Source organism: Borostomias antarcticus, assembly GCF_949987555.1.
Source record: "Borostomias antarcticus genome assembly, chromosome: 2".
Lineage (NCBI taxonomy): Eukaryota > Metazoa > Chordata > Actinopteri > Stomiiformes > Stomiidae > Borostomias > Borostomias antarcticus.
This window is the reverse complement of record NC_140235.1, coordinates 33,710,832-33,736,733: the sequence shown is the minus strand read 5'-3', so window position 1 is coordinate 33,736,733 and position 25,902 is coordinate 33,710,832. Positions and strand designations below refer to the sequence as shown.

Here is a 25,902-nt window from a genome sequence, read left to right as displayed (position 1 = left end):
GCAGGTCCAAGCATATCCTGTGTTGTCTGAGAACTCGAGAGCGGAAGAAAGAAAACTTCTTTGTACAGTATGTGAACAGAATCTGGCGCTTCACAATTCATGTAGCTGTAACAGCTTTGCCGCTTTGTCTATTAAAAAAAAAGAGAGAATATTTGCCAATTATGTAATATTACAGATAACCGTGAATTGGGTTGGGCAATTCCATGGGACTGTAATGAACACAAACATGGGATTAATTCAGTCTGTGTGTGTTGTGGCCTTTTCATTCCCATTGAGGTAATCATTCAACACCCTACAGGTTTGTGAATACTCATTTGTGACACTGTGACATTGAAGTGTCTGTTGGATGTCTATGAAGGAATTAATAAAAATCACAATTGAAAAAAAAAAAAACACCCTACAGGTTGCACTAGGAATTTAAGATGCTGCTAACTTCACACCCAGGCCTGTTACTGGGCAACAAAGAAGTGGCAATTAAAGCGGTAGTTTGGTATTCAGCATCATAAGGCCTATTATAAGGTTATTCACGATCCTATAGCAACGGTTCACATACAAATTTTGACAGACAATATCTTGAGATATTAGTGCTACAGCTAAGTAGTACACAATGGCATATTAAGGCCCATAGAGACACAATGGCCATCTAGATGTGTCTATGTGACCATCGGGAATATTCATTGTGTACTTAGCTGTGACATGAGCAATGAGAAATAACATCTCAAGTGTCTGTCAAAATGTTTATATGGACCATTGAATGATTGTAAATAACCTTATAACATGTCTTATGATGCTAAATACCAAACTAGTCCTCTAAAGGATAGTTGGCCATCTTAAGCCATGTTGTGGTACGCCAGTGATCGCCAACAGTTGGCCTGCGAAGCACTTTCATCTGACCCACAAAGGATTCATAAATAAAAACGTAGGTAGTGGTAACGTAGTGGTTAATAACGTAGTGGTTAATAACATAGTGGTTAGTAAATTAAGCTCGACTTTAATAAAGAAACATGCCTGCTTAGGTTCCATCAGACTTTTATTCTGAAAGAATGTATGTAATGGGGGACATTTCCATGACAACAGTAAAAAAAAAAAGAAAAAAAAAAGAGGTCTAATGGTCGTTGCAAATCACCGTAGCAACACACCGTAGCATTCGATTAAACTCTGTCTGCTCAGGGCAGTGAACAGTTCCTCTCTCCTGGGAGACTCAGCGGAGCTACAGTAACAGAGTTAGCATGTCCCATGTGGGAACCAGGAAGGATGGCTTGGCTACATGTCTGGTTCTTTTCCCCAGGGGCTTGGTCTTGCTAAATGGCTGTAAAGCTTGCTGACAAAATGTCCTTAAAAAGGAAAGCCAGCTTACTCTATAGCACAGAGCTACCATGCAGCAGGGCTGGATCTGGGCCCAATGACAGCTTTGATAGACCAGAGTTCAGGACCTCTACACACTTCCTCCATGCATTGTTTTTCCACAATGCTGAGTGTTTGGGTTCCCATGTGCATCCGTTTGCCATGTGCACCCCAAACAAGAGAGCAGGGAGAGGCGTTCTCATTCAGAGGGCAGGGCGGAGTGCTCCAGGGCAGGTGTTAAGCCCCGTGCTGAGTGAGGGAGTGATGAGAACACCCAGTTACAGGACAGAGCACAAGGACATTCAGACAAGTCTTATTTCTTTCATGAAAGGCTCACATGGCTAACTTTGACTGGTAAATATAGCACTCGCTACAGGTCACTAATATTCATACAGAAACATCATTATGACATTTTCTACAGGGGGCGAGCCCCCAGACACTCCACTGTGTCACAACCTCCTCGCAAATGTACCTTACCAGCCACCATTGGTTAACAATAATACATCTGCAATTTATAGCCTTGTTTTACAGAAAACCGCATAGTGTGGCATTGATTTATAAGACATCAGAAAATACAGCAGAGAAAACTGAACAAAAATGTGTTAATGAACTCTAGGCCCATAAAACTAAGAACAAATAAGATGGAATCAAACATGTGAAAATGGGCATACATAATATACACTTGGGCATCATTGTGCAACCACGCACGCACGGAAACACATGTACACACACACACACACACACACACACACACACACACACACACAAGCACACACACAAGCACACACACACACACACACACACACACACACACACACACACACGCGCGTTGTGCCGAGGTCTCTCTCAGATCTTGCGTTTCTTCCACTCTGGTTCCTTGTCGGCTTCCTCGTCCTCTTCAGAGTCCACAGCGAACAGGGGTTCTGGCTGCGTCCTACCAGAGAACAAGCTCACGGTTTATACTCGCATTTACATACAGCATTCCAGTACAGCCTGGTCTCGCCTGGTCTCGCCTGGTCTCGCCTGGTCTCGCCTGGTCTCGCCTGGTCTAGCCTGGTCTAGCCTGGTCTAACTTGCCTCAACTGACAAATGACATGTTCTCAGAGGGACAAGATACTGAGAGAGGGAAGAAGAGAGAAATCCTGGAAGAGACGTGGCTCCTTTCTGAACAGTGATTAAACTGTCTCTGGGTGAGTCATGGAGAAGACACACACACAGTCCGTCGGGTGCCGCTCTGCCTGAGAGTAGATCCTGACACATTAAACCCCTCCTCACAATGGGGGTACTGGACCACCGGGGGGCTATGAATCAGCAGCAGAGCCAGAGTGATGCACTGCCCGTCCTTAGTGGTCTCGGTACAGACCACGCCCAGCTCTGCTACTGAGGGGGCACAGATAGGGTTACACAGAGCTGGAGGTCCCCAACCCCCAAAGCCCTCGTACCTCGTCCCTTCCTTCCTGTCCCATGACTACTACACACAGCTGGAGGAGTAGGTAGGAAGACGATCTTCATCCTGCTCCTCGGTGTGTGTGTGTGTGTGTGTGTGTGGGTGGGTGTTTGGACACAGCTAGAACATGAGCCGTTTCAGCTACCTGACTGACTGGATCTCCAGACCTTTAAACTTTCATGAGTAACACTGCCTTAGTGACACCTTAGCGCAGACACCCTGCCATAAACTACGCCTGGCGGCACACTCAGCTTACGCTGTCTGTGTCATCTTGTGTGTGTGTGAGTGTGTGTCTGCGTTGAGTGGTTAAAGACACAGGTGGGGTTAATCTTACGCGGTGTAGGCGGGGGCGACCCAGTATGGGTTCTCGGAGGCCTCCTTGGCATGGCGCAGGATGGCGGCGCGGGGGTTGCTGTCATCCGTTTTGTCGAGAGCGATGTTCTTCACGATGAACGAGGACAGGGTTCCTCCGTGAGCTGCCACCCTCCCCCCGCGACCTGAGGGAACAGAGAGGCGCGGAGTTAGGACACACGCTCCTGCACACACACACACACACACGCACGCACGCACGCACACACACAGGCACGCACGCACACACACACAGGCAGGTAGAGACAGTCAGACACACAGCAGACAGGCAGACTATACACACATAAATCTAGAACGCAAACCCAGGAGAGCATCTGCAAAAAGCTAACTGTCTAAAAAAACACAGCAAGTCAATGATAGGCAGAGATGCATCCCCTCTGCCCCAAAACATACACATGGAAACGCTAGCAACAACATCCTCCACTCTGTAAGATGAGAATATTTATGTTGTGTTTAAACATACTCACACACACACACACACACACGCACACACAAACACGCACACATGCACACACACACTGAACATATCCAGTCACAAAATAGAATATTTGATTGGATGATTAGGGGGTTGAGGGGGACCTCTTGCCATTGCTTGTAAGCATCTAGTCAACCCCCAAACATTACCCAGCATTTTTGTCAAGTGGGTGGGATGGGGCGTATTAACCAAACATCCCACTCTCTCGTATTCCCTCCTCCATCTGATGCATGTACATGCTAAGCAGCAACCTCACACCGCCATAATAACACAGTGTGCAGCCATGCTAGTAGTAGTGAACAACAGCATAATATCAGTCTCTATATATATCAGTATATATGGGTATTACAGTGGAAGTGTAGAACCTTGGTAGGAACCCGTCCCTCTCCAAGCTTCGCTGCACACCTGGCAGCTGTGACACATTTAGCCAGGACATGTTGTCCAGCACCTCTGCTTATTAGTCATGGGTCAGTCGAGAGTGTGTGAGAGTGTGTTAGAGCGTGTGAGAGTGTTGGAGAGCGTGAGAGAGTGTTGGAGAGCGTGAGAGAGTGTGTGACGGAGCGAGACTGTGAGCGTAGTGGACAGGGGGAGTCCAGAGAGGTCAGGGACATGTGGAGGACAGGGGGGGTCCAGAGAGGTCAGGGACATGTGGAGGACAGGGGGGGTCCAGAGAGGTCAGGGACATGTGGAGGACAGGGGGAGTCCAGAGAGGTCAGAGACATGTGGAGGACAGGGGGAGTCCAGAGGGGTCAGGGACATGTGGAGGACAGGGGGGGTCCAGAGAGGTCAGGGACATGTGGAGGACAGGGGGGGTCCAGAGAGGTCAGGGACATGTGGAGGACAGGGGGGGTCCAGAGAGGTCAGGGACATGTGGAGGACAGGGGGAGTCCAGAGGGGTCAGGGACATGTGGAGGACAGGGGGAGTCCAGAGGGGTCAGGGACATGTGGAGGATAGGGGGAGTCCAGAGGGGTCAGGGACATGTGGAGGACAGGGGGAGTCCAGAGGGGTCAGGGACATGTGGAGGACAGGGGGAGTCCAGAGGGGTCAGGGACATGTGGAGGACAGGGGGAGTCCAGAGAGGTCCGGGACATGTGGAGGACAGGGGGAGTCCAGAGGGGTCAGGGACATGTGGAGGACAGGGGGAGTCCAGAGGGGTCAGGGACATGTGGAGGACAGGGGGAGTCCAGAGGGGTCAGGGACATGTGGAGGACAGGGGGGGTCCAGAGAGGTCAGGGAAATGTGGAGAAAATGGGGGGTCCAGAGAGGTCAGGGACATGTGGAGGACAGGGGGAGTCCAGAGGGGTCAGGGACATGTGGAGGACAGGGGGGGTCCAGAGAGGTCAGGGACATGTGGAGGACAGGGGACCACGTGTAGAAGGACATCCCCGCGCCGGGCAGCACCGCCTGAACCCTCAACCGCAGAAACAACATGGAGGAGTCATTCTGTTCCTCAGGGTTCCTCAGGCTGACTGAACAGGACTAGCCAAGACTGACTGACAAGGACTAGACATTGGACAGGTCGCTCACGTTCCGCCAACACCTCGAGTCACTACGCAATACGTTAACAGCTCGTGTGGCGTTGATGAGGCGACTAGTCCAATCAGGCTGGGGTGCCGGCGCAAAAACACTGCATACGGCAGCCCTAGCCCTGGTCTACTCAACTAGTGAATACTGCGCACCGGTTTGGTGTCGCAGTGCTCACACCCGCCTCATCGACCCGCCTATCAACGAAGCCTTGCACATCGTGACAGGATGCCTGCGTCCCACTCCTGTGGACAACCTTCCCACCCTCGCAGGCATCCAGCCCGCTGGCCTCCACCGCACAGGAAGCACAGCACGTCTCGCCTGCCGGGCCGTGGAGCCTAACCACCTGCTCCATGACAGGCTCACTGCAACAGCAGAGCCTCCCCGGCGTGTCAGGTCCAGACACCCTTTTGTGCAGCACGGGATCTCCTGCAGCGATGCAGAGATCTCAACATCAACGAGGCAGGATGGGCGGACCACACCTGGCGTGCGGAGTGGGAGGCAAAGACCTCCAGACAGGGTTTCCGTTGTCCGGAAAAATCAGTTGAAGTCCGATATATTAAAATCTCTCCGGTCATAATGTCCGGACAAAATAATTCCCCCTAATTGTATTAGGCCTACAATAGGCTAAAATTAAATTTTCATATATTATGATTCCTTTTGAATATAAAAAAACGAATAGGCCAATTCATTTTGTTCCGTTAATGTGTAGGCTATTGTCTAGTAGGCCTATGCGATGAAAAAACAGACCTAAGATAAACCTGCCTATAGGCTAGCGGGCCACCATAGCAAGCGAGATGGAGCCTGATCGAGGTACGGAGCTTGAGGCGAAAATAGAAAAGCCTATTAATATCGAATGGAAATTAGCCTATGCACGTTGTAAGTTCTTACACTGTATTTAGGTAGGCTATATTTATTTTCAGAGTTTTGTTCTATTTTAGCCTATCTGATAAAAGGCCGAAATTAGACTACAGGCCTATGAATTCCAATCAGCGCAGCCGTAGGCCTTACGAGAAGCCTACATGTTGCCTAACTTCATGCACTTTTAAATAAAAATGTTGTATATCTAGACATGCATTGTGGCATTTCTTTATTTAGCCCAGCCCGCCTATCAGTTGTTTCTCAACAGTTATGTCCTCCTCATCCTTATAGCCTACTGCGATGTCCGTGGTTATAATGACGCTGTTTTATTGATAAAAAGGGTAGGCTAAAACTGGAGAGAGAAATTAGTAAACATATATTACTGTCGCGAATCCCAAACCAATTAGCCTACATCCTCAAATCCGATTCATGCAATTTAAATAAACATTCATGTTCTAGCCTACAGTCGCAATTCAAAGGTGACTATTTTTGTGGCTGTGCAATTACATATAGGCCTAGCGCATGGAATCATGACAGCCTATGACACATTTAATCATAAGGATGCAAAAAATAAGACAATAAATGGCATATATAAGCTACACAATGGCCAATCACCGCGACAAACACCTATTATAGGCCTAATATTATATTATAATATAATGACCGGAATTTCTCCAGTTTGTCCAGAAAAGTCTAATCTTCCCGGACACATTGACCGGTATCGATTTTCTCTAACGGAAACCTTGCCTCCAGACTCGGTGATTTCATCCCGGCCGCCGGTCCTTCCCCTCCTGGGATGGACTTACCCAGGCCGGCGTGGGTGAGGCTTAATCGCCTCCGGACTGGAGTCGGACACTTCCGCTCATCGATGTACAGATGAGGCTTGGTATCCTGAGCAGCGTGCGAGTGTGGCGCCGAGGAACAAACTGCAGACCACGTCATCCAGGACTGTCCGATATATCGGACACCCAACGGAATGCATGGCCTGATGGTTGTGGATGACGAAACGGTGACATTGCTCCTGGAGGTATGCCCGGATATATAGCCCAGGTGACCCAGGCTAGGGGTGGTAAAAGGATAGCCCCTTGGCCCCAGGGGAGAGGACACAACATCAAACCCACACCAAGAAGAAGGACTAGCCAAGACTGACTGACCAGGACTAGCCAAGACTGACTGACCAGGACTAGCCAAGACTAGTAAGTAATGTAAGTAAGTAGCCTTGAGAACCAATGGTTCTCAAGCCTAGTGGCCCATAGGGCAGGAGCCTATCTCCTGGTTCCTTAGCGTGAGGCAGCTTGATGTCCAGGTCCACCCCCTGGACATGACGCTAGTATGTCGCAGGGACTTACCCCCAATCCAACCCTTGATGCTGAGTGCCAAGCAAGGAGGCATTGGGTACCATTTTTTATAGTCTTTGGTATGACTCAGCTGAGGATCGAACCCCCAACCTCCCAATCTCAGGGAGGACACTCTAACCACAAGGCCTGGGGCCAAGTGCTAGTTAGAAAAATTCCGGATTTTTCTCAAACTCCGCAAGCTAAGATGCATGACTATTCTTGATGTTTCCCAACCACTCAGCGGCAGCCAATTTGCACGCGTTGCGCAGGGCTGTCACACACCCTCCTTTGTTTGACAGTGCAAAACAGTAGTTCAGCCTGTCCTTACAACTTATTACTCAGCAAAGATATCAATGTGATTTATTTTGTTTAATTGAAGATTAAACAAAGCCTATATCCTGTAATGTTTCAGTAGGCTAAAACTAGATTTCACATAAAGACCACGGATGTCAAAGAGGGTAATAACGTTCGAAGGCAAATTTATTCCAGCATTGGTCCACAAAGAATGATGCAAATAATAAAGTGAAAGAAATAATAGCTTACTGTGCAAAAAATAGCCTAGACAAACTGTACATTTAAGAAAGTGCTATATACAGGCTATATATAATGTTTTATATGGACCTGTGTGTCTGCAATAAAGTTCCTCTATCTTTCTAACCAACATTCAGCGGAAGCCAATTTTAACTTGTTGCGCATCTCGCTACAAGTCTGGTTTGTCTATTTAAAACACGGGATACTTTGTGACAGTGGCTTGGATGTAGCGTTGCGTCACCAGTCTCTCCTCGTAGTAGTAGTAGTGGTAGTGCTAGTTGTTATAAAGGGATTAAGTGATTTATTATACAAATGTGTTATGTTGCATTGTGTAGGTGCGCCCTCTAGGGGTTGCTGAGAGTTCATGTTGGAGTAACGGTCTAGCCAGTGCTGTGGAAGGCACGTTTGTCTGTATGCAAGTTGACGATGCAGAATAAACGGTTAACTGTGAAATATGTGAGTGGTCTTAAATAGGCAGAAGTTACCACACTAGTAGTAGTAGTAGTGGTAATAGTAGTAGTGGTGGTGGTGGTGGGGTAGTAGTAATAGTAGTAGTAGTAGTAGTGGTAGTAGTGGTAGTAGTAGTAGTAGTAGTAGTAGTGGTAGTAGTAGTGGTAGTAGTAGTAGTAGTGGTAGTGGTAGTAGTAGTGGTAGTAGTAGTAGAAGTAGTAATAGTAGTAGTAGTAATAGTAGTAGTAGTAATAGTAGTAGTAGTAGTGGTAGTAGTGGTAGTAGTAGTAGTAATAATAGTAGTAGTAGTAGTAGTAGTAGTAGTAGTAGTAGAAGTAGTGGTAGTATTAGTGGTAGTAGAAGTAGTAGTAGTAGTAGTAGTATTAGTAGTAGTGGTGTGGGGTAGTAGTAGTAGTAGTAGTAGTAGTAGTAGTAGTGGTAGTAGTAGTAGTAGTGGTAGTAGTAGTAGTAGTAGTAGTAGTAGTAGAAGTGGTAGTATTAGTGGTAGTAGTAGTAGTAGTATTAGTTTTAGTAGTAATAGTGGTAGTAGTAGTAGTAGTGGTAGTATTAGTGGTAGTAGTAGTAGTAGTAGTAGTAGTGGTGGGGTAGTAGTAGTAGTAGTAGTAGTAGTAGTAGTAGTAGTAGTAGTAGTAGTGGTAGTACTAGTAGTGGTAGTAGTAGTAGTAGTAGTAGTAGTAGTAGTAGTAGTGGGGGAGTAGTGGTAGTCATAGTAGTAGTAGTAGGGGGTGTGTTACCTGGTCCAGACACGGGGGGCTCAGGCTTGTGGGACTTCATGGGGTCCAGCCTGTCCTTTTCCAGCTGCTTCCTGGTGCTGCGCTGACGGGCCTCGCGGAACATAGGCAGGGCGTGAGCTGGAGGGGGAGGGACAACACACACACACACACACACACATACACTTTCAGCTTATAATTGTAGCATCCCAAGCTTATTATTTTACAGAGTAGAGATTTTTTTCATTTAATAAATAAAATAATAAAATAAAATATACATATTTATATATGTAATTTATTTAGTTTAGTTGACATTCTTGCTCCGCCTCTGCAGACAGCAAACAGAGATCAGTAGGCTACACCTGACATTGTATTATTACATTAGCCTACTTTTCCTGATGTTTTAGGTTTTTGCCATGGTATCGTTTCAGTATCAGTATCGAGATAGGCCTACTTTTCGCAGGTATCGTATCAAATTTATAATTTTGGTATCGTGACAACACTGGTCAGAAGAGGCAGGAAACATGTCGGACGACAATGAGAAGATCCATGCTGCACCTCCACAATTCAAATTGCACATGTGGAAGAAATTTAGCTTGCATAACTCACCAGGTAAAAAAAAATCGTCATATCGAATTGCAATATTACAGAATCGCAATTGCCACAAAAATCGCAATATAAATCGAATCGGCACCCAAGTATCGGGATAAAATCGAATCGGGAGGTCCCTGCCAATTCCCGTCCCTACTTTGCAGGATGTGGAGGACTACTAGTGTGTGCACTGCGCAGACAGGCAAACACCACACACTCCAGCTGACCCCTATGACGAGGTCTGGACCTTTATAACAGCGTGGACTGGACACCAACAGGGTCATTATCAGATGTCAATCCTCACACAATAACAGTGCGACGTTTCACACTACTGAACACCATCACAACCAATACCTCAGGCACTTAAAAGTGTGTGTGTGAGTGAGAGAGCGCGAGAGAAAGAAAGAGAGAATGTGTTATTGTGTGTGTGAACCCAGCTGTATGTGAGTAGGAGTGTGTGTGTGTGTGTGTGTGTGTGTGTGTACGCGTGCGTGCGTGTCTGCTCGTGCTCATATCCTCAAGGCTTAGAGAGAGAGAGAGACACTTAGCGCGGTGCGAGTTAGATGAAGTGATTTTCCATTCGTGAGTCCTGTTGTCACTGGGCAGTGTTAATTCTTCTCCTCCACGCTACATTTAGCAAAAAGGTTACTGTTAACAGATTCCCCCTCCGTTCTCAATGGGCCGGCACACTGCTTCCTGTCCCCTCTAATTTTCCAGCGCGGGCCACAAGTGCGTCACTCAGTGACCGCGGCCATCAAACGCCCCGGCACGACTCCACACTCTGCCGGCGTGGCGATGAAATCACATGATAAGTGTGGGGACAGGCTCCCGTTGTGCGTCTGGTAGCCAATCAGAGGCTCCCGGCGAGCGTGTGGCAGCCAATCAGACGCCAGGTGGCTCTTGCTGTGCCCCGCCCGCGACCCCGGCCTCATGTGGGAGACGGGGAGGCACGCGTGGTGTGGCTGACGGCCTCGTGTGTGGCGTGGAGCTGGACGGGGCCAGGGGGGGCCGGGGGGGGGGGGGGGGTGATCACGCCGGCAGGGTGGGAGAGGCGGATGTCTCTGGCGTGACTGGCGGCGCCGTGCCCTCCGGCTGTCCCGGTCACTCGCTAAGCTAATGGGCCCGTGACAGCGCAGAGGCCAGCCGCCTGCTGCTAAGAGCTGCAGGGGGGGGGGAGGGGGGAGTGCGTGTGATCGGGTGAATGCGTGCGCCAGAGAGGGAGCGAGTGTGTGTGTGTGTGTGCTGGATTTTGCCCAATACAACTAAATGCCTGATGTGTGTGTGTTTGGTGATGGCGTAATGGTGTATGCTGGTGTGTGAGAGGGTCTGATCCCCTGACCAGCCGTCACGCAGCGCGGGGTTTGGGTCTGGGGTTTGAGAGCCACAGCAGTGCAACATGGGAGCTGGCCAGCGATGAGCAGATGGTTAGGGGTTCAAGGTGGACCATACTGCTGGAGTGCCCTTGAGAGAGGCACTTAACCTAAATTGCTCCAGTAATTGTCCAGTGAAATAAATGGAGGATGTGTAAAACGGTGTGCCTTGCACAACGAGGAGATGTGAGCAGGTTCATGAGGTGATGATCACAAAGCTACGTAACACTGTCATCAGGAGCGGCCGCTAACGCTTTCCTTTGAGTTATGACCACCTAGATAAGCGTGTTTAATGCATGTGTGTGTGTGTGTGTGTGTGTATGTTGAGACACTCACGTGTGATGATGTAGTCTTGCGTCAGTGTCTCAGCTTGTCTTTCTTTCCTCTTGCTCTTCACCACGCACAGCTTGGCGCCCCTGCGTTTTTATTTCAAAACTTCATTTAAAAGTGACAATGTATAAATCAAAGAAACACCACCATTTAATGCACCGTAGCAGATTATAGCTTCAAGCTCATTCACATCTGTAGTCCCTTCTTGGCAGGACAAGGCAGAAAAACGTCACAATAACGAACAGTGTGGAAGCAAGGTGACCAAGTCAGTTTCTCTCTCGTGCGCACGCACACACGTACACACACGCACACACACGCACACGTACACACACACAAGCACACAAGCACATGCCTCTAACTGAGCTGCTAGAAGCGTCCTCTGGAAGCCATGTGAAGATGGAGGGACGCATCACGTACCTGTGGCTCTTGACGGGGTCGTAGTAGACCTTGGCCAGTCCGTTCCCCGTGCCCACCATGATCTGGTTGAGTTTGGGATGCCACAGGCAGCGGACCACGCTCTGGAACACACACAGGGACGACACGAACAAGAGCTGTGACAGGAGCCTGAACATCACTGAACACTGAGGGCCCCGCTGTGACTGGAGCCTGCTCATCACTGAACACTGAGGGCCTCGCTGTGAAGAGCCTGAGCATCACTGAACACTGAGGGCCCTGCTGTGAAGAGCCTGGGCATCACTGAACACTGAGGGCCTCGCTGTGAAGAGCCTGGGCATCACTGAACACTGAGGGCCCTGCTGTGAGGAGCCTGGGCATCACTGAACACTGAGGGCCCTGCTGTGAGGAGCCTGGGCATCACTGAACACTGAGGGCCCTGCTGTGAGGAGCCTGGGCATCACTGAACACTGAGGGCCCTGCTGTGAGGAGCCTGGGCATCACTGAACACTGAGGGCCCTGCTGTGAGGAGCCTGGGCATCACTGAACACTGAGGGCCCTGCTGTGACGAGCCTGGGCGGGTTTATGAACGCTAGCGGAGCTGCAGTCCTAGATGCGTTTACAGTCGCGGTCCTGTGACCTGGGCTGGTACTTGTAGTTTTAACCTTGGCTGGTACTTGTAGTTTTAACCTGGGCTGGTACTTGTAGTTTTAACCTGGGCTGGTACTTGTAGTTTTAACGTCCCTGAGTTCTCTCTCACCAGAGGTCTCTGCTCTAGTTGACTATATTTGGTGGTCGGGAGACGAAGGCCTGGATCTCTCGGGAGTGTGTGTGTGTGTGTGTGTGTGTGTGTGTGTGTGACAGATGGCCCGCTGCCAAGGGGCAAGTGTGACCGCTCACCACACTCATCCCACGGGAGACTGTGTGTGTGTGCGCATGTGTGTGCGCGTGAGTGTGTGTGTGAGTGTGTGAGAGAGACGTGTGGTTTGCAGGGCTCTGCTCAGAGCCTGTGTTTTTCAGGATGTGATTCCTCATGGGTCCTGTTCTCTCCCTCTCTGGGGCCCAGACTCACACAAAGAGGCCTGATGGAGAGGGACGCCTCCCCCTCTCTCACGCACACCGGTCCTGCAGCTCCCTTAACACCGCTGTGTGTGTGTGTGTGTGAGTGTGTGTGTGTGTGTGCGCGTCCGTGCTCCATCGGAGGGTATTTCCAGTCCTGTTGACCATCTATCACGAACGGATAACTTCCTTCCGACAAAAACTTAAAGGTGATTGATGCAAGACTTGATTACACAAGGAGTGTGTGTGTGTGTGGATGGAGGGGTCAAATGTGTGCGTGTAGCTGAGTCGTAAATTTGTGTGAGGTGTGTGTGTGTGTGTGTGGATCAGGGCAGCGTTGTGGGGTGGGGCAGGGCGGGGCTGGCGGCGGCGGGATGGCTGGTCTGTGACGGGGTGAAAGCTGCTTAGCGGACAGATGTTCGGCTGCCCACCGGCTCCCGGGGGAACGGGCCGCCAACACCACACAGACACAGACGCACGCGCACACACACACACACACACGCACACACACGCACACACACACACACACACACGCGCGCACGCACACACACACACACACACACACACACACACACACACTGCATCTGACCCGGGGACTCAGGGCCCTGGACATACAAGGGTTAATCTGGCCCAAAGTCATTGATGACCCCCCCCACCCCACCCCCCTCCACATCGGGATCGATGGGCCTGAGGTAATCCTCACAGTCATGGAGTTCATTTCATTTAACTTTTCACAAATGCCACTACGTGATGCAACATGCAAAAGCAATTCTACTGTTAACAATCTGTGTACAGTATCTGTTTTGAGTTGATGCGTGTGTGTGCGCCCCACGGCACCCATGAACATATTTGCGGTTGTGTAGGCCCATAGTCTCAACAGTGTGTGTGTGTGTGTGTGTGTGTGTGCGCTGCACTCCATGAACCTATGCCCCCCCTCGCCCGGCCATCTCAATGGCAATCATTGGGTAATGTGTTAAACCCGCTCAGTGAACTGCTACAGTAACAGAACACATCCATCACACGAGCAGCATGGAGGAGTTCTGTTCCCCTCCGGAGGAGCTCAATCACAGCTGCAGGAGCGACCCTGACCCCTGACCCACAGCTCAGCACCATGCAGAGGAGGACCGACTGAGCCTAGCCCTGCAGGACAGCCTGGTCAGCTCTGAAGGACATGGCCTGGTCAGCTCTGAAGGACACGGCCTGGTCAGCTCTGAAGGACACGGCCTGGTCAGCTCTGAAGGACACGGCCTGGTCAGCTCTGAAGGACACGGCCTGGTCAGCTCTGAAGGACACGGCCTGGTCAGCTCTGAAGGACACGGCCTGGTCAGCTCTGAAGGACACGGCCTGGTCAGCTCTGAAGGACACGGCCTGGTCAGCCCCAGGTGGAACTCCCGTCTTCCCCGTCTCATCCAAGTCGGTAGGAGGCCGCTAGATCTCCCCCGTCTGCCCGGCGAGAGCTGTGGACAGCGCTTGTCGGCTTGGCCTGGCTGGGAACAGGCCTGGCCGGCACTGATCCAGATCTGGATATTCCTAGCAGGGTGTTTACACTGTGGGAAACCCTGTTTACACTCCACCTCCTCCTCCACTGCATCATGGGAAGAGAGGAGCAGGGTCCCAGAGGGGCAGTGTTACAGACGCCTTCTGTCTGGGAAAACCGGGATAAAGCGTTGATTAGAAAGCTAATCAGAAGCAGAAGACTTCACCACTCTACTGATATACAACTGTTGAGTTGTTTAGAAACGCCATCCGACTAGCCGCTGTTGTGTCGCCGTGTACTTAGCTTCGCCGGCTAAGTGAACCCAGCAGTGTCAGCATTGTGTAAAACCTCAAAGTGGTCAACATGTCCCAGGGTTTACCACCGGCATCCCCGGACGGCCACAGGGTTGGGCTGAGGGAGTGATGGAGACAGGGTCTGAGGCTCTGGTACCGAACACAGGGTTGGGCTGAGGGAGTGATGGAGACAGGGTCTGAGGCTCTGGTACCGAACACAGGGTTGGGCTGAGGGAGTGATGGAGACAGGGTCTGAGGCTCTGGTACCGAACACAGGGTTGGGCTGAGGGAGTGATGGAGACAGGGTCTGAGGCTCTGGTACCGAACACAGGGTTGGGCTGAGGGAGTGATGGAGACAGGGTCTGAGGCTCTGGTACCGAACACAGGGTTGGGCTGAGGGAGTGATGGAGACAGGGTCTGAGGCTCTGGTACTGAACACAGGGTTGGGCTGAGGGAGTGATGGAGACAGGGTCTGAGGCTCTGGTACCGGTCGCCTACGTTACTTAGGAGGCCCGTTATGGAGGAGCTACCCAGAGCAACATGGTCTCCGTCCCACCTGGCACCTTTCCCCCCTGGTCCGCCTCGGGTTGGAAGCCCGGCCCTGACCAACAAAGACCTCCTTCTGACCAACAAAGACCTCCTTCTGACCAACAAAGACCCCCTTCTGACCAACAAAGACCTCCTTCAGAGGTTGGCAGAGCGAGAGCCGTGGGGGGGGGGGGGGGTAGTGTTTGAGAGCCCTCGTGCGTGAAGTGTCAAGAGCAGCGCAGGAAAACAAGCGTGCGGAGGTGACACTCGATGCCTCGCTGACCACAAACGAGACGGCGCCGCCAAGCGCAGCAGAGTCAGTTGGCTGTCAGAAATCTCGTGCCTGCATTCGACACAAATTCAAAATGGACAGTGGGCGCCTTCTACTCATTTCCTGACCGACTAGTGCGGCCGGGGCCTCAGACATCCGAGGGGCCGAGTACTCCCCCCTGCTGCGCCTCTGTGTGCAGGCCGAGCCAGCGAGCGGAGGTTCACCTGGTTCACAGCTCCCTTTGATAGACGGAGCCTAAGCCCAGAGAGCGTGGAGTATTTACCCCCCGATGCCCCAGGGCTGGGGTTACGGTGACTGTTTAGGTAGAAATGATTGGTGGTCCTGGCTTTCACTCTCCAGCCTGGAACAGCACTTCATAAAGACAGCACTTCAATTCTTTAGCCCATCCTGGAGGCGGCCGGCTGGTGTAAACACCGTAAATCGCTCATTTGTCAGGTCCCGAGTGCACGTCCCCCCGAAATAACCGATCTACAGCAAAAACCAACCTCTAGCAGCACAAACTAAGCCGGCTTATCAGATGGGGAGGGGTGCTACGTATACATGTGGATGTGCACTTAGACAAGGATCTGCTCACTGTGCCAGGCCTGCTGTCGGAGGGGGAGATGGCAGCCGGCTGGCACAGAGCACTAGTGCACACATACAGGCACGCGCACACACACACAAACACATGCACACACACACACACACACACACATGCGCACACGCACACACACACACACTCACACTCACACACACGTGCGCACACACAGACGCTCACACACATGTCCACACACACATGCTCACAAACACACACGCTCACAAACACATGCTCGCTCGCTCACACACACACACACACACACACACACACACAAGCTTGCTCACACACAGACACACAAGCTTGCACACACACACACAGCCACACACACACACACACACACACATTTGGCTGCAGGATTCTCCAGGATGAAAGAGACGGAGTTAGAAGCTATTAGCCTCTGTCAGACCTCACTGTTATGACTAGAAATATACTGTGTTAAATCCAGTGAGAGAGGGAGGAATAAAGGGAGAGAGAGGGGGGAGGAGGGGGAGAGAGAGGGGGAGGAGGGGGAGAGAGGGAGAGAGGGAGGAATAAAGGGGGAGAGGGAGGGGGAGGAGGGGGAGAGGAGCAAGAGAGGGGGGGGAGAGGGGGGAGGAAGGGGAGAGGAGCAGGAGAGGGGGGAGGAGGGGGGGAGCAGGTTAGGGGGGAGCTCTAGCCCACTGCTTCCCCAGGTAAAATTGCACTAGCCTACTGCTAACCCAGGTAAAACTGCACTAGCCCACTGCTAACCCAGCTAAAACTGCTCTAGCCCACTGCTAACCCAGCTAAAACTGCACTAGCCCACTGCTAACCCAGATAAAACTGCACTAGCCCACTGCTAACCCAGGTAAAACCGGGCGGTCTAACGCAAGACAGCAGTCTCTCTGTGCAGATGATGAGAACACCTGCACCCTTAAGCCGGGACACTGCCATTTTAAAAATGTAAACGTCGGCGAACCCCTCACACTGCCCGACTGGAAGTTTAGGTCCAACCCGGTCAGACCTTAACGTGTGTGATCTCGCTGTGCCACTACTGTACTGGGACTTGTGAAATTGCTCGATTGGTCAAACTGAACACCACACCTAATTCCACAGAAATGGCAAAAACCATCAACAAGCAGCCTTGATGGAAGCACAAAAACATACGGGACAGATGAAATCTCTTTCCAACTGTTGTACCTCATCCCCACAGAGCGGACGTCACAAAGGCATGTGTGTTCCCTCCAAAGCTTTCTTCTGGCCGGACTACTGGACATGAGCAGAACACTTTCTTTTTGCCATCATTTTCTAAAATGGCCTGAAGCAGTGGTTTTGGGCGAGTGTGTGTGCAGTGGTTTTGGGCGGGTGTGTGTGCAGTGGTTTTGGGGTGTGTGTGCAGTGGTTTTGGGCGGGTGTGTGTGCAGTAGTTTTGGGCGGGTGTGTGTGCAGTGGTTTTGGGGTGTGTGTGCAGTGGTTTTGGGCGGGTGTGTGTGCAGTGGTTTTGGGCGGGTGTGTGTGCAGTAGTTTTGGGCGGGTGTGTGTGCAGTAGTTTTGGGCGGGTGTGTGTGCAGTGGTTTTGGGGTGTGTGTGCAGTGGTTTTGGGCGTGTGTGTGTGCAGTGGTTTTGGGGAGGTTGTAGTCTCGTCTTTAGAACGTAGGAGCAATTAGTCGTTGATCTTTGACTCTCACACGGTGTTGATTTGACCTGACAACAACAGGGTCTCTACGAATACGCCATGTAGTCTGCCACAGAAACATTGAGGCAAAATCACACAGTATATCCCCGACTTTAGAGGGGAGGTCCATCCAACTCCCAAAACACCCGTCCATCACCCAGGATAGGACTCAGTCCTTCATAGGTTTAGGAACAGAATTCTAGACTAGAGTATACATTGCTGTGTGTGTGTGTGTGTGTGTGTGTGTGTGTGTGTGTGTGCGTGCGTGGCAGTGTTTGTGTGTGTTGTGGCAGTGTGCACATGAGTATGCTGATTGTGTATTAGAGATAATCCCCTCGCCTGTCCGGTACTGAGTGGTGGCGGAGGAGCATCAGTGTCTGTCCTGCCAACACTCCGTGGTGATGACTGGCAGAAGGAAGGCATTACCCCCCTCTCTCTGTCTCTCTCTCTCTCTCTCTCCAGGCTAGACTTGGCCTCCACCACCGACTCACCCCAACCGCCCGCTCTCTTACCCTCTCTGGTCTCTCTCTCTCTCTGATGGCTTGGCTGGGCTGTGTCAGTTCTCCAGGCACTGAGAGAGGATAATATTGGCCAATCACAGCTTGTGGGAAACCAGTGTTCTGCTCTCCCCATGAGAGACCAGCCCTACCACAGTGTTCTGCTCTCCCCACGAGAGACCAGCCCTACCACAGTGTTCTGCTCTCCCCATGAGAGACCAGCCCTCCCACAGTGTTCTGTTCTCCCCATGAGAGACCAGCCCTACCACAGTGTTCTGCTCTCCCCACGAGAGACCAGCCCTACCAGTGTTCTGTTCTCCCCATGAGAGACCAGCCCTACCACAGTGTTCTGTTCTCCCCATGAGAGACCAGCCCTACCAGTGTTCTGTTCTCCCCATGAGAGACCAGCCCTACCAGTGTTCTGTTCTCCCCATGAGAGACCAGCCCTACCACAGTGTTCTGCTCTCCCCATGAGAGACCAGCCCTACCACAGTGTTCTGTTCTCCCCATGAGAGACCAGCCCTACCAGTGTTCTGTTCTCCCCATGAGACCAGCCCTACCAGTGTTCTGTTCTCCCCATGAGAGACCAGCCCTACCACAGTGTTCTGCTCTCCCCATGAGAGACCAGCCCTACCACAGTGTTCTGTTCTCCCCATGAGAGACCAGCCATACCACAGTGTTCTGTTCTCCCCATGAGAGACCAGCCCTACCACAGTGTTCTGCTCTCCCCATGAGAGACCAGCCCTACCACAGTGTTCTGTTCTCCCCATGAGAGACCAGCCCTACCACAGTGTTCTGTTCTCCCCATGAGAGACCAGCCCTACCAGTGTTCTGCTCTCCCCATGAGAGACAAGCCCTCCCAATACAGGTGGCTGTGTTAAAGGCTCCACTCCTAACTCATGTCAGATGCCTGAATGTCAGTTTTAGATACCAGCTCACGGTGCAGGTATCACATGCCACATGCCTTGGCGCTACAGTGATATTTTCAGGCACAAATGCATGAGATGGAATTAAGTACAGTATGTGTTTCAAGGTTGAAGCTTAGTCACGGCTTTTTTTCCTGGCTGGGCCATGTTGGTTCATCAAGTCTCCATCATGTAATTTTCAGGAGATTATGGATAACAGACTCATCACCGTGGTGATGGTGTGGGCCTCCACTGTGTTCCCGACAGCAGTGCTTCTAAATCAGAAGCGAACAGAACCGCTCCTCCTGTGGCCGCGCTACACAAGGCCTGGCTAGCAGAGCTCTGCACTGCAGCATCCAGGAACCACTGATTGTATTTGGCGTTGGTGCTGTGCACAGTATCAGACCCTACTAATAGAGTTCAGCACTCATAAGATCAACCCTCATTCATGGTGCCAGAGCTCCAACAGTGGCTGTAATCCCTGGGGATGATTCAGCTCTGGTTACATGGGAGATTAAATAAATTACCTTAAAGCCGTAAGTCTGAACAGACAAGACTTCCTCCCTGAGCGCCATCTTAGACTGCAAGAGAGGTTGAGTGTGGAGAACATGGACAGCCTCAGCCCCGCCTCTCTCTGGATGAGAGACATTGTGCCAGGTGGCATCTGAGATACTTCGACCCAATGTATGGAGGTGCTCCTTTGAATTAAAAATGCGTGGGCACCACATTCCAGAAGCAATAGCATGAAATGTATAATTATAATAATTAAAACTAGAAATGGTGCTCAGAGAGCACAGACCTCCGCCCATGAATGTATTTGGTGGCTGTGTGTGTGTGTGTGTGTGTGTGTGTGTGTGTGTGTGTGTGTGTGTGTGTGTGTGTGTGTGTGTGTGTGTGTGTGCATGCTTGTGAGACATGTTTGGTGTAGCTGCATTCGTCAGGCCAAGAGCTTTCTGCCAATCCAACCCGTGTCGCTGTGACCTTCCCATCTCGAGATGTGGCCGCTTCAATTCCCCCCACTGACAATGAATGAAGTCCAAAAAATGTTTTTGCGTAATCCTAATAACAGACAAACACACACACACACGCACGCACACACATACGCACACACACACGCACGCTGCACTGTCGCTGGGCGGCAGTAACAGAGTGAATCATGGCGCTGCGGTTTTACAGGAGCGCTTGTGACTCACCGCGTTGGTCACTTCGATCTCGTAGACCTTCTGGAAGGAGGCTCTGTCGAAGAACACCAGCTTCCCGCTGCCCTCGTCCCTTTTCACAGACGTCCCGGTCACCAGCAGCTTGTCATCGGGGCTGAAGCAGCAGTCGGTCCTGTGGGAATATCGTCACATACACACCTCCATTACAGTCACTGCTGTCCTCCTCTCCTCAACAGCTAGCGATCCCAGGCCATAGTCAGGCTACTGGACGGGCCACGGGCTACTCACATAGGGAAGAAGCTGGTCAGCCCTGTGGCCGCGTTCAGGGGCTTCTTGAAGCTGCGGATGTCCCAGGTCTTCAGGGTGTCATCCCCTGCCGAGGGGAACATGGTGTTTAGTCAAGGCTCTTCATGGTGTCTCTGAGTCCCACGTCCTCCATCACTCTGGACTCATAGTCTGACAGACACCTACTATACTCGATACCTTGTAGTACTGGATGGAAACAAACTGATACCAAGTAGCATCGAAACGTCTTCAGTCAAACCAGTACTTCATTCCATCCTTTTTGTATTGAGATTAGGGCTGCACAATTAATCGTGAATTAATCGAAATCGCGATTATAACCTCCGCGATTAACTAATCGCAAAAGGCCGCAATTAATGTGATTAATAATTTTGCTTTGAATTGAGTGTGCTAGGACTACATGGACGAATCACAGGCGCTTATGCTGTCTGACCAATCACATGCGTCCCCGCTGAGTGCGCTGTGCGCAGCAATTTCACTGAGAAGAAAGATAGCAGTAGGTCAAGACCAGTGTCACAAGAGTATGGAGTCGTGAGTAGTGAAAAAATTAGCGAAAACGAGGTCAGTGAGTTAGTAGCAAGAAAGGGATCAACGTCCGTGATTTAGGAGCATTTTGGTTATTATATATTAATATATATAAAATATTAATTACAATTATTAATCGCAATTACCATTTTGAAGCAAATAATCACAATTATTATGTTTTGGCATAATCGTGCAGCCCTAATTGAGATCTATGAAAAAAAAATTGTAATATATATCACCGCAAATGTTCTTCAATTTAATGCGACGCGTGATTGGCCCGTTACGGCAGACAGCTACAATCCGTCTGGTGAAATCGACTGCAACTGCGAGTTGTTGACACAGTTTAGCACGCTGAGGTAATGCCACCAAAACGCTCAAAGGTATGGTTATACTACACACCTATGGCGTATAGTAAAAATAAATGCAGAAAAATGCGGATTTCCCCCATTACCTAGCTAGCTAGCATTAGCAACCCTACTGTAATGCATTGCTTATTGCATTGGTTACTTAGTGGTAGTTTTAACTTCTGTAGCAGCGAAATGTGTTTAGGCTAACGTTATTAACTAATGTTATGCTTAATGTTAAGACCCCCCTAGGCCTACTACCGCCACAACTGCTACTGCTGATGTTGCCACCCCCAGCAGCAGCCTTGACACACCGTTCACATTAGCTGCAAGGTCACGGATGACTAAAAAATGTGTAGTCACTGTCAGTAGTTATATTGTAATACATTCAGTTTGATACTCTTTTAAACACTTTCAAAATGTATTCTTGTAAAAATTATTTGAATGTGGGAGGATTGATGGCATTTTACACAACTGAATGCTTCCATTCACATGATGGTTATGGAATGTAAAAAATGCAAAAAAGAAAATCAAAGTATCGATTGAAGTATTCAATTGGTATCGGTATCATTTTAAGGGTACTGGTATTGGTACTGGTATCGTAATTTTTGAAATGATACCCTGCCCTACCGTTCAGACCTTCCAGGCCCACTGAGGCCCCGGGACAGCAGCAGGCACGGAGAGAACGGCTCCCAGGTACGCACTCACGCACACGCACACACACACACAGACACACACACAGACACAGAAACACACACAGAAACACACACAGAAACACACACACACACTTAAAGTGGGCTAGGCTGAGCCTGTAGAGTGTACCTCCTCGGGAGGCCAGCATGGTGCCGTCGTAGGAGAAGGCCAGGCAGGAGGTGTCTGATCCCGGGGCGTGGGCCTGCCGGCAGTGGAACTTGGTGTGGACCTGGGGAACGAAGAGGTCCAAACGTCAGGAGGTCAGAGGAAATGCCTGCAGTGCTCACACAGTTATTGTGGCCTGCAGTGTTAAAGGGTAGAAGGACTGAGGTGTGAAACGCTTGCCTGCTGACGGGACAGTCACTACCTCAAGGGTACCTGCAGGATAGTCTAGGTAACGCTCTCCTAGAAGTGTTCCCTCACCAGGGGATGTTGAGGTCTGCGTATTTGCAGGAACATAAAGACCTTTTCATGCTCCGTGGCGTCAGGAGAACACACGGCTCCCGTTCTCTTCTGGAATGCCACAATGATTTAATGTAATCCTCAAAATCACCGCTCCTTTTCAACAGTTTGAACACCTTCTTGGAAGATTTCAGATCTCTGAGGTTTACCTTGGCAAGCTGAAAAACCTGACTTGTGTGTTTCAGGTATGAACAGGAAATAATAAAATAACATCAAACTGACACGTCACATTTCACAGGGCTCTGTCCAGGAGTGTTCAGCACAGAACAGCACACATGGCAGCTCTGTCTAGGAGTGTTCAGCACACATGGCCGCTCTGTCTAGGAGTGTTCAGCACACATGGCCGCTCTGTCCAGGAGTGTTCAGCACACATGGCAGCTCTGTCTAGGAGTGTTCAGCACACATGGCCGCTCTGTCTAGGAGTGTTCAGCACACATGGCCGCTCTGTCTAGGAGTGTTCAGCACACATGGCCGCTCTGTCTAGGAGTGTTCAGCACACATGGCCACTCTGTCCAGGAGTGTTCAGCACACATGGCAGCTCTGTCCAGGAGTGTTCAGCTCAGTGCAGCACACATGGCAGCTCTGTCCAGGAGTGTTCAGCTCAGTGCATCACACATGGCAGCTCTGTCCAGGAGTGTTCAGCACACATGGCAGCTCTGTCCAGGAGTGTTCAGCTCAGTGCAGCACATATGGCCGCCCTGCTGGGCTCTACCAGCCCCAGGCCAGCTCACACATGCCCCAGCAGAGTCAGGCTGCTCTAGGGAACGCGTTCAGGTTCACAGACGGGCCACACCAGCATCAGTCACAGTACCACAACACTAACACCAGCATCAGTCACAGTACCACACCACTAACACCAGCATCCGTTCTGTGATCCCCAAATCAGCTCTTAGGTCCATGGCTACGTTTTTGAACGGGGAAAACAATCTGTGATTATACACGAAATTGCAAACGCATATCACACCACCATTAAAGAGCACATCAAACAGGTGATTTGAGCTACAGCATTGAAGGGTATATTTTTCTTGGCTAGTAGCTTAGTCTATAATGCTGTGAGTTTAAAATGCAGCTGTCAAGCCATCCAACCAACGCAAACAGTCACCAACAAATACATTTCCATCCCCAACAAATACATTTCCATCCCCGGTGCGCATAACTGCTTTTAAAATAATATTTTTTGTGACGAACCCAAAAGATGGCCTATTTTTATTTAAATTTCTAATTGTGCTCAATCTCAATCAGCGCTGCTGTGATAACAATATTATAGCCTAGCTGTTCACCTTATTTATGTATTTATATGGGAGCTACAGTATAACGTGAGGGAATGGATGAAGGACATAAAATAAACTGATTATAAGGACCATATATTGGAACATTTGGACTGAATTAGCTGATTGAGTCAGATGATGGTTCAGACAGGTGTGATGAAGGAGCTATCTGGTCAGGAACACAAACTGAGCCGGAGATGCTAACCACCGTGCTGGGTACTGCTAATGCAGGTTAAACTCCCCAACGCCACTAGGAGGGATCTCCCTTATAGAGGGCCACCCTGACGTGGGGCGAGACTAGGGCTGCTCGATTATGGCAAAAATCATAATCCCGATTATTTTGATTGATATTGAGATCCCGATTATTTAACACGATTATTCATTGATTTATTTATTTTTTAATCAAAAGTTTTAACATTTTCTTAACATATCAAATTATACATTGACTTTGATAATTAATTTATTAAATGTTGACTGGCTTTTCTTTTTAACAATGTTCTTTGGATTATATACATATCCCCCATGGGAGACAAATTGTGAACCTTGACCTTGATAAATAAATAAAAGTGCCAAAACTGATAAATAAAGAAGCTTCAAAGCCCCGCCACCACCACAGAAGAAGACTACCTCGGAAAAATAATTTCACTATGACAGAACGCGTCTAAATAAGTTATTTAATGGTAGCGTCGAGGCTTCAAAACCCAGCATTTGTTAAAATAGACCCTTTTGCTTACAGTAGGTAAGTGAAGTTTCATGTTTATCTGACCTCTCCTAAATAGGCCGACACCGATTTATTTTGACGGCAAAGTGAATGGACCGGCAAAGGACTGTTGTCTGGCATGAGTGAACGGAATGCAACAACGGGACTGAGAAGGGCTACTTTGAGGGGCAGCTACGACTGCGTAGCAAATTTTACACACTGTGTCAACTTGGTCCAAATCTGTCTCCGCGAACCCATAGTGTTTCCACTCCTCTTTCTGCTGCCATAATCTTCTTGTCATGTTTTGTTCGAGAGGAGCATGCGTGCGCCTCGCTTGACAACTCGTCTCGCTCTGAACTTAAGTGTTTGTTTTGGGGCTTTGGGGGGTGGGGGAGGGGTCAAGCACAGTATAGCTCTGCAGTGTAGGGTGCGCTTGATTTGTGCAAAATCGTTTTATGGCGATTATTTTGTTTTAATGATCGTTGACAGCCCATATCTTAATCTAGATTAAAATCCGATTAATCGAGCAGCCCTAGGCGAGACGTTGCCATGAGCTTCCTGGGAGAAACACAGGGCTGTGTGGACGCAGCGTGTTCTCCGTCAGAACATGAATGGATGACAAAAAAAAAACTAGGTCTGATTAAAAAATCCTCCATAACCTCTGACCTCTCTTCCCTGACCTCTGCATACACGACCCCGTTCTTTCAGCAGAGGGGGTGCCGGGAGGGGGGGGCTGAGCAGGAGTTTCCTCAGGCCTGCTGACCGAAGGCTTGGACCCCCGGGGCTTAGGGAGCAAGCGAGCGAGCCAACGCCCACAGGTCCCTGAGCTGCTGCTGGCCTGTGCCCTCGTCCCACAGCTCTGCTCTGAGAGGTGGACCCGGTCCTCGATACACGGACACCTGGGCATCTGCCTCCGCGCTGTGACCACAGTGGGCCTCGCACCAAGATGAGCCTGAGATCATCCTCGGTTTACGAGACCTCAAATAACCATCACTAAAGTGATATTGATGGTGATTCTATATCAACGTTGATATGAAGATATAAAGCTGCTTCATTCCTGAGAGCTGCCAGCGGTCTCTGGCCAGAAACCCTGGCTTTACCTGGCTGAGTACTACCAGACCACTCACACTCATCACCAGCAGACAGACACGGAGGCAGAGGGCTCCTCAGGGCTCCTCCGCACTCCAACCTGCCCACCTGTTTATGTGAGAAGCTTCATTAGTTCTGACTGTTAGGCAAGTAAATCAGAGGGAAATGAACTGTAGTGACTAGGGAACTCTAGAGCGCAGAGGGAGGAGCCTCACTAAACACATGTAGGGATGAAGTGTGGGGGAAAAGATAAGAGAGGGAGAGAGAGAATGAAAAAGCAATGGAGAGGGGGAGAGGGAGGGAGGGAAAGAGAGGGAGAGAGAGAGGGGGAGAGAGGGGGGGG

At 50.1% G+C, this 25,902-nt stretch overlaps 1 protein-coding gene across 1 annotated transcript in view; it reads right to left on the bottom strand.

Annotated features, from left to right (window-relative positions):
* Positions 1–1,033: 1,033 nt before the first annotated feature.
* wdr70 (WD repeat domain 70) overlaps positions 1,034–25,902 on the bottom strand; it is a 55,385-nt gene continuing 30,516 nt past the window's right edge. Inside the window, exons 11-18 of the mRNA XM_084452596.1 lie at positions 22,170–22,269; positions 20,464–20,548; positions 20,209–20,347; positions 11,779–11,879; positions 11,368–11,447; positions 9,095–9,211; positions 3,126–3,288; positions 1,034–2,278 (exon numbers count right to left, since the gene is read on the bottom strand). Of these exons, the coding sequence (XP_084308722.1) occupies positions 2,191–2,278; positions 3,126–3,288; positions 9,095–9,211; positions 11,368–11,447; positions 11,779–11,879; positions 20,209–20,347; positions 20,464–20,548; positions 22,170–22,269 (873 nt within the window). The 3' untranslated portion in view covers positions 1,034–2,190. The remainder of the gene's footprint in view (positions 2,279–3,125; positions 3,289–9,094; positions 9,212–11,367; positions 11,448–11,778; positions 11,880–20,208; positions 20,348–20,463; positions 20,549–22,169; positions 22,270–25,902) is intronic.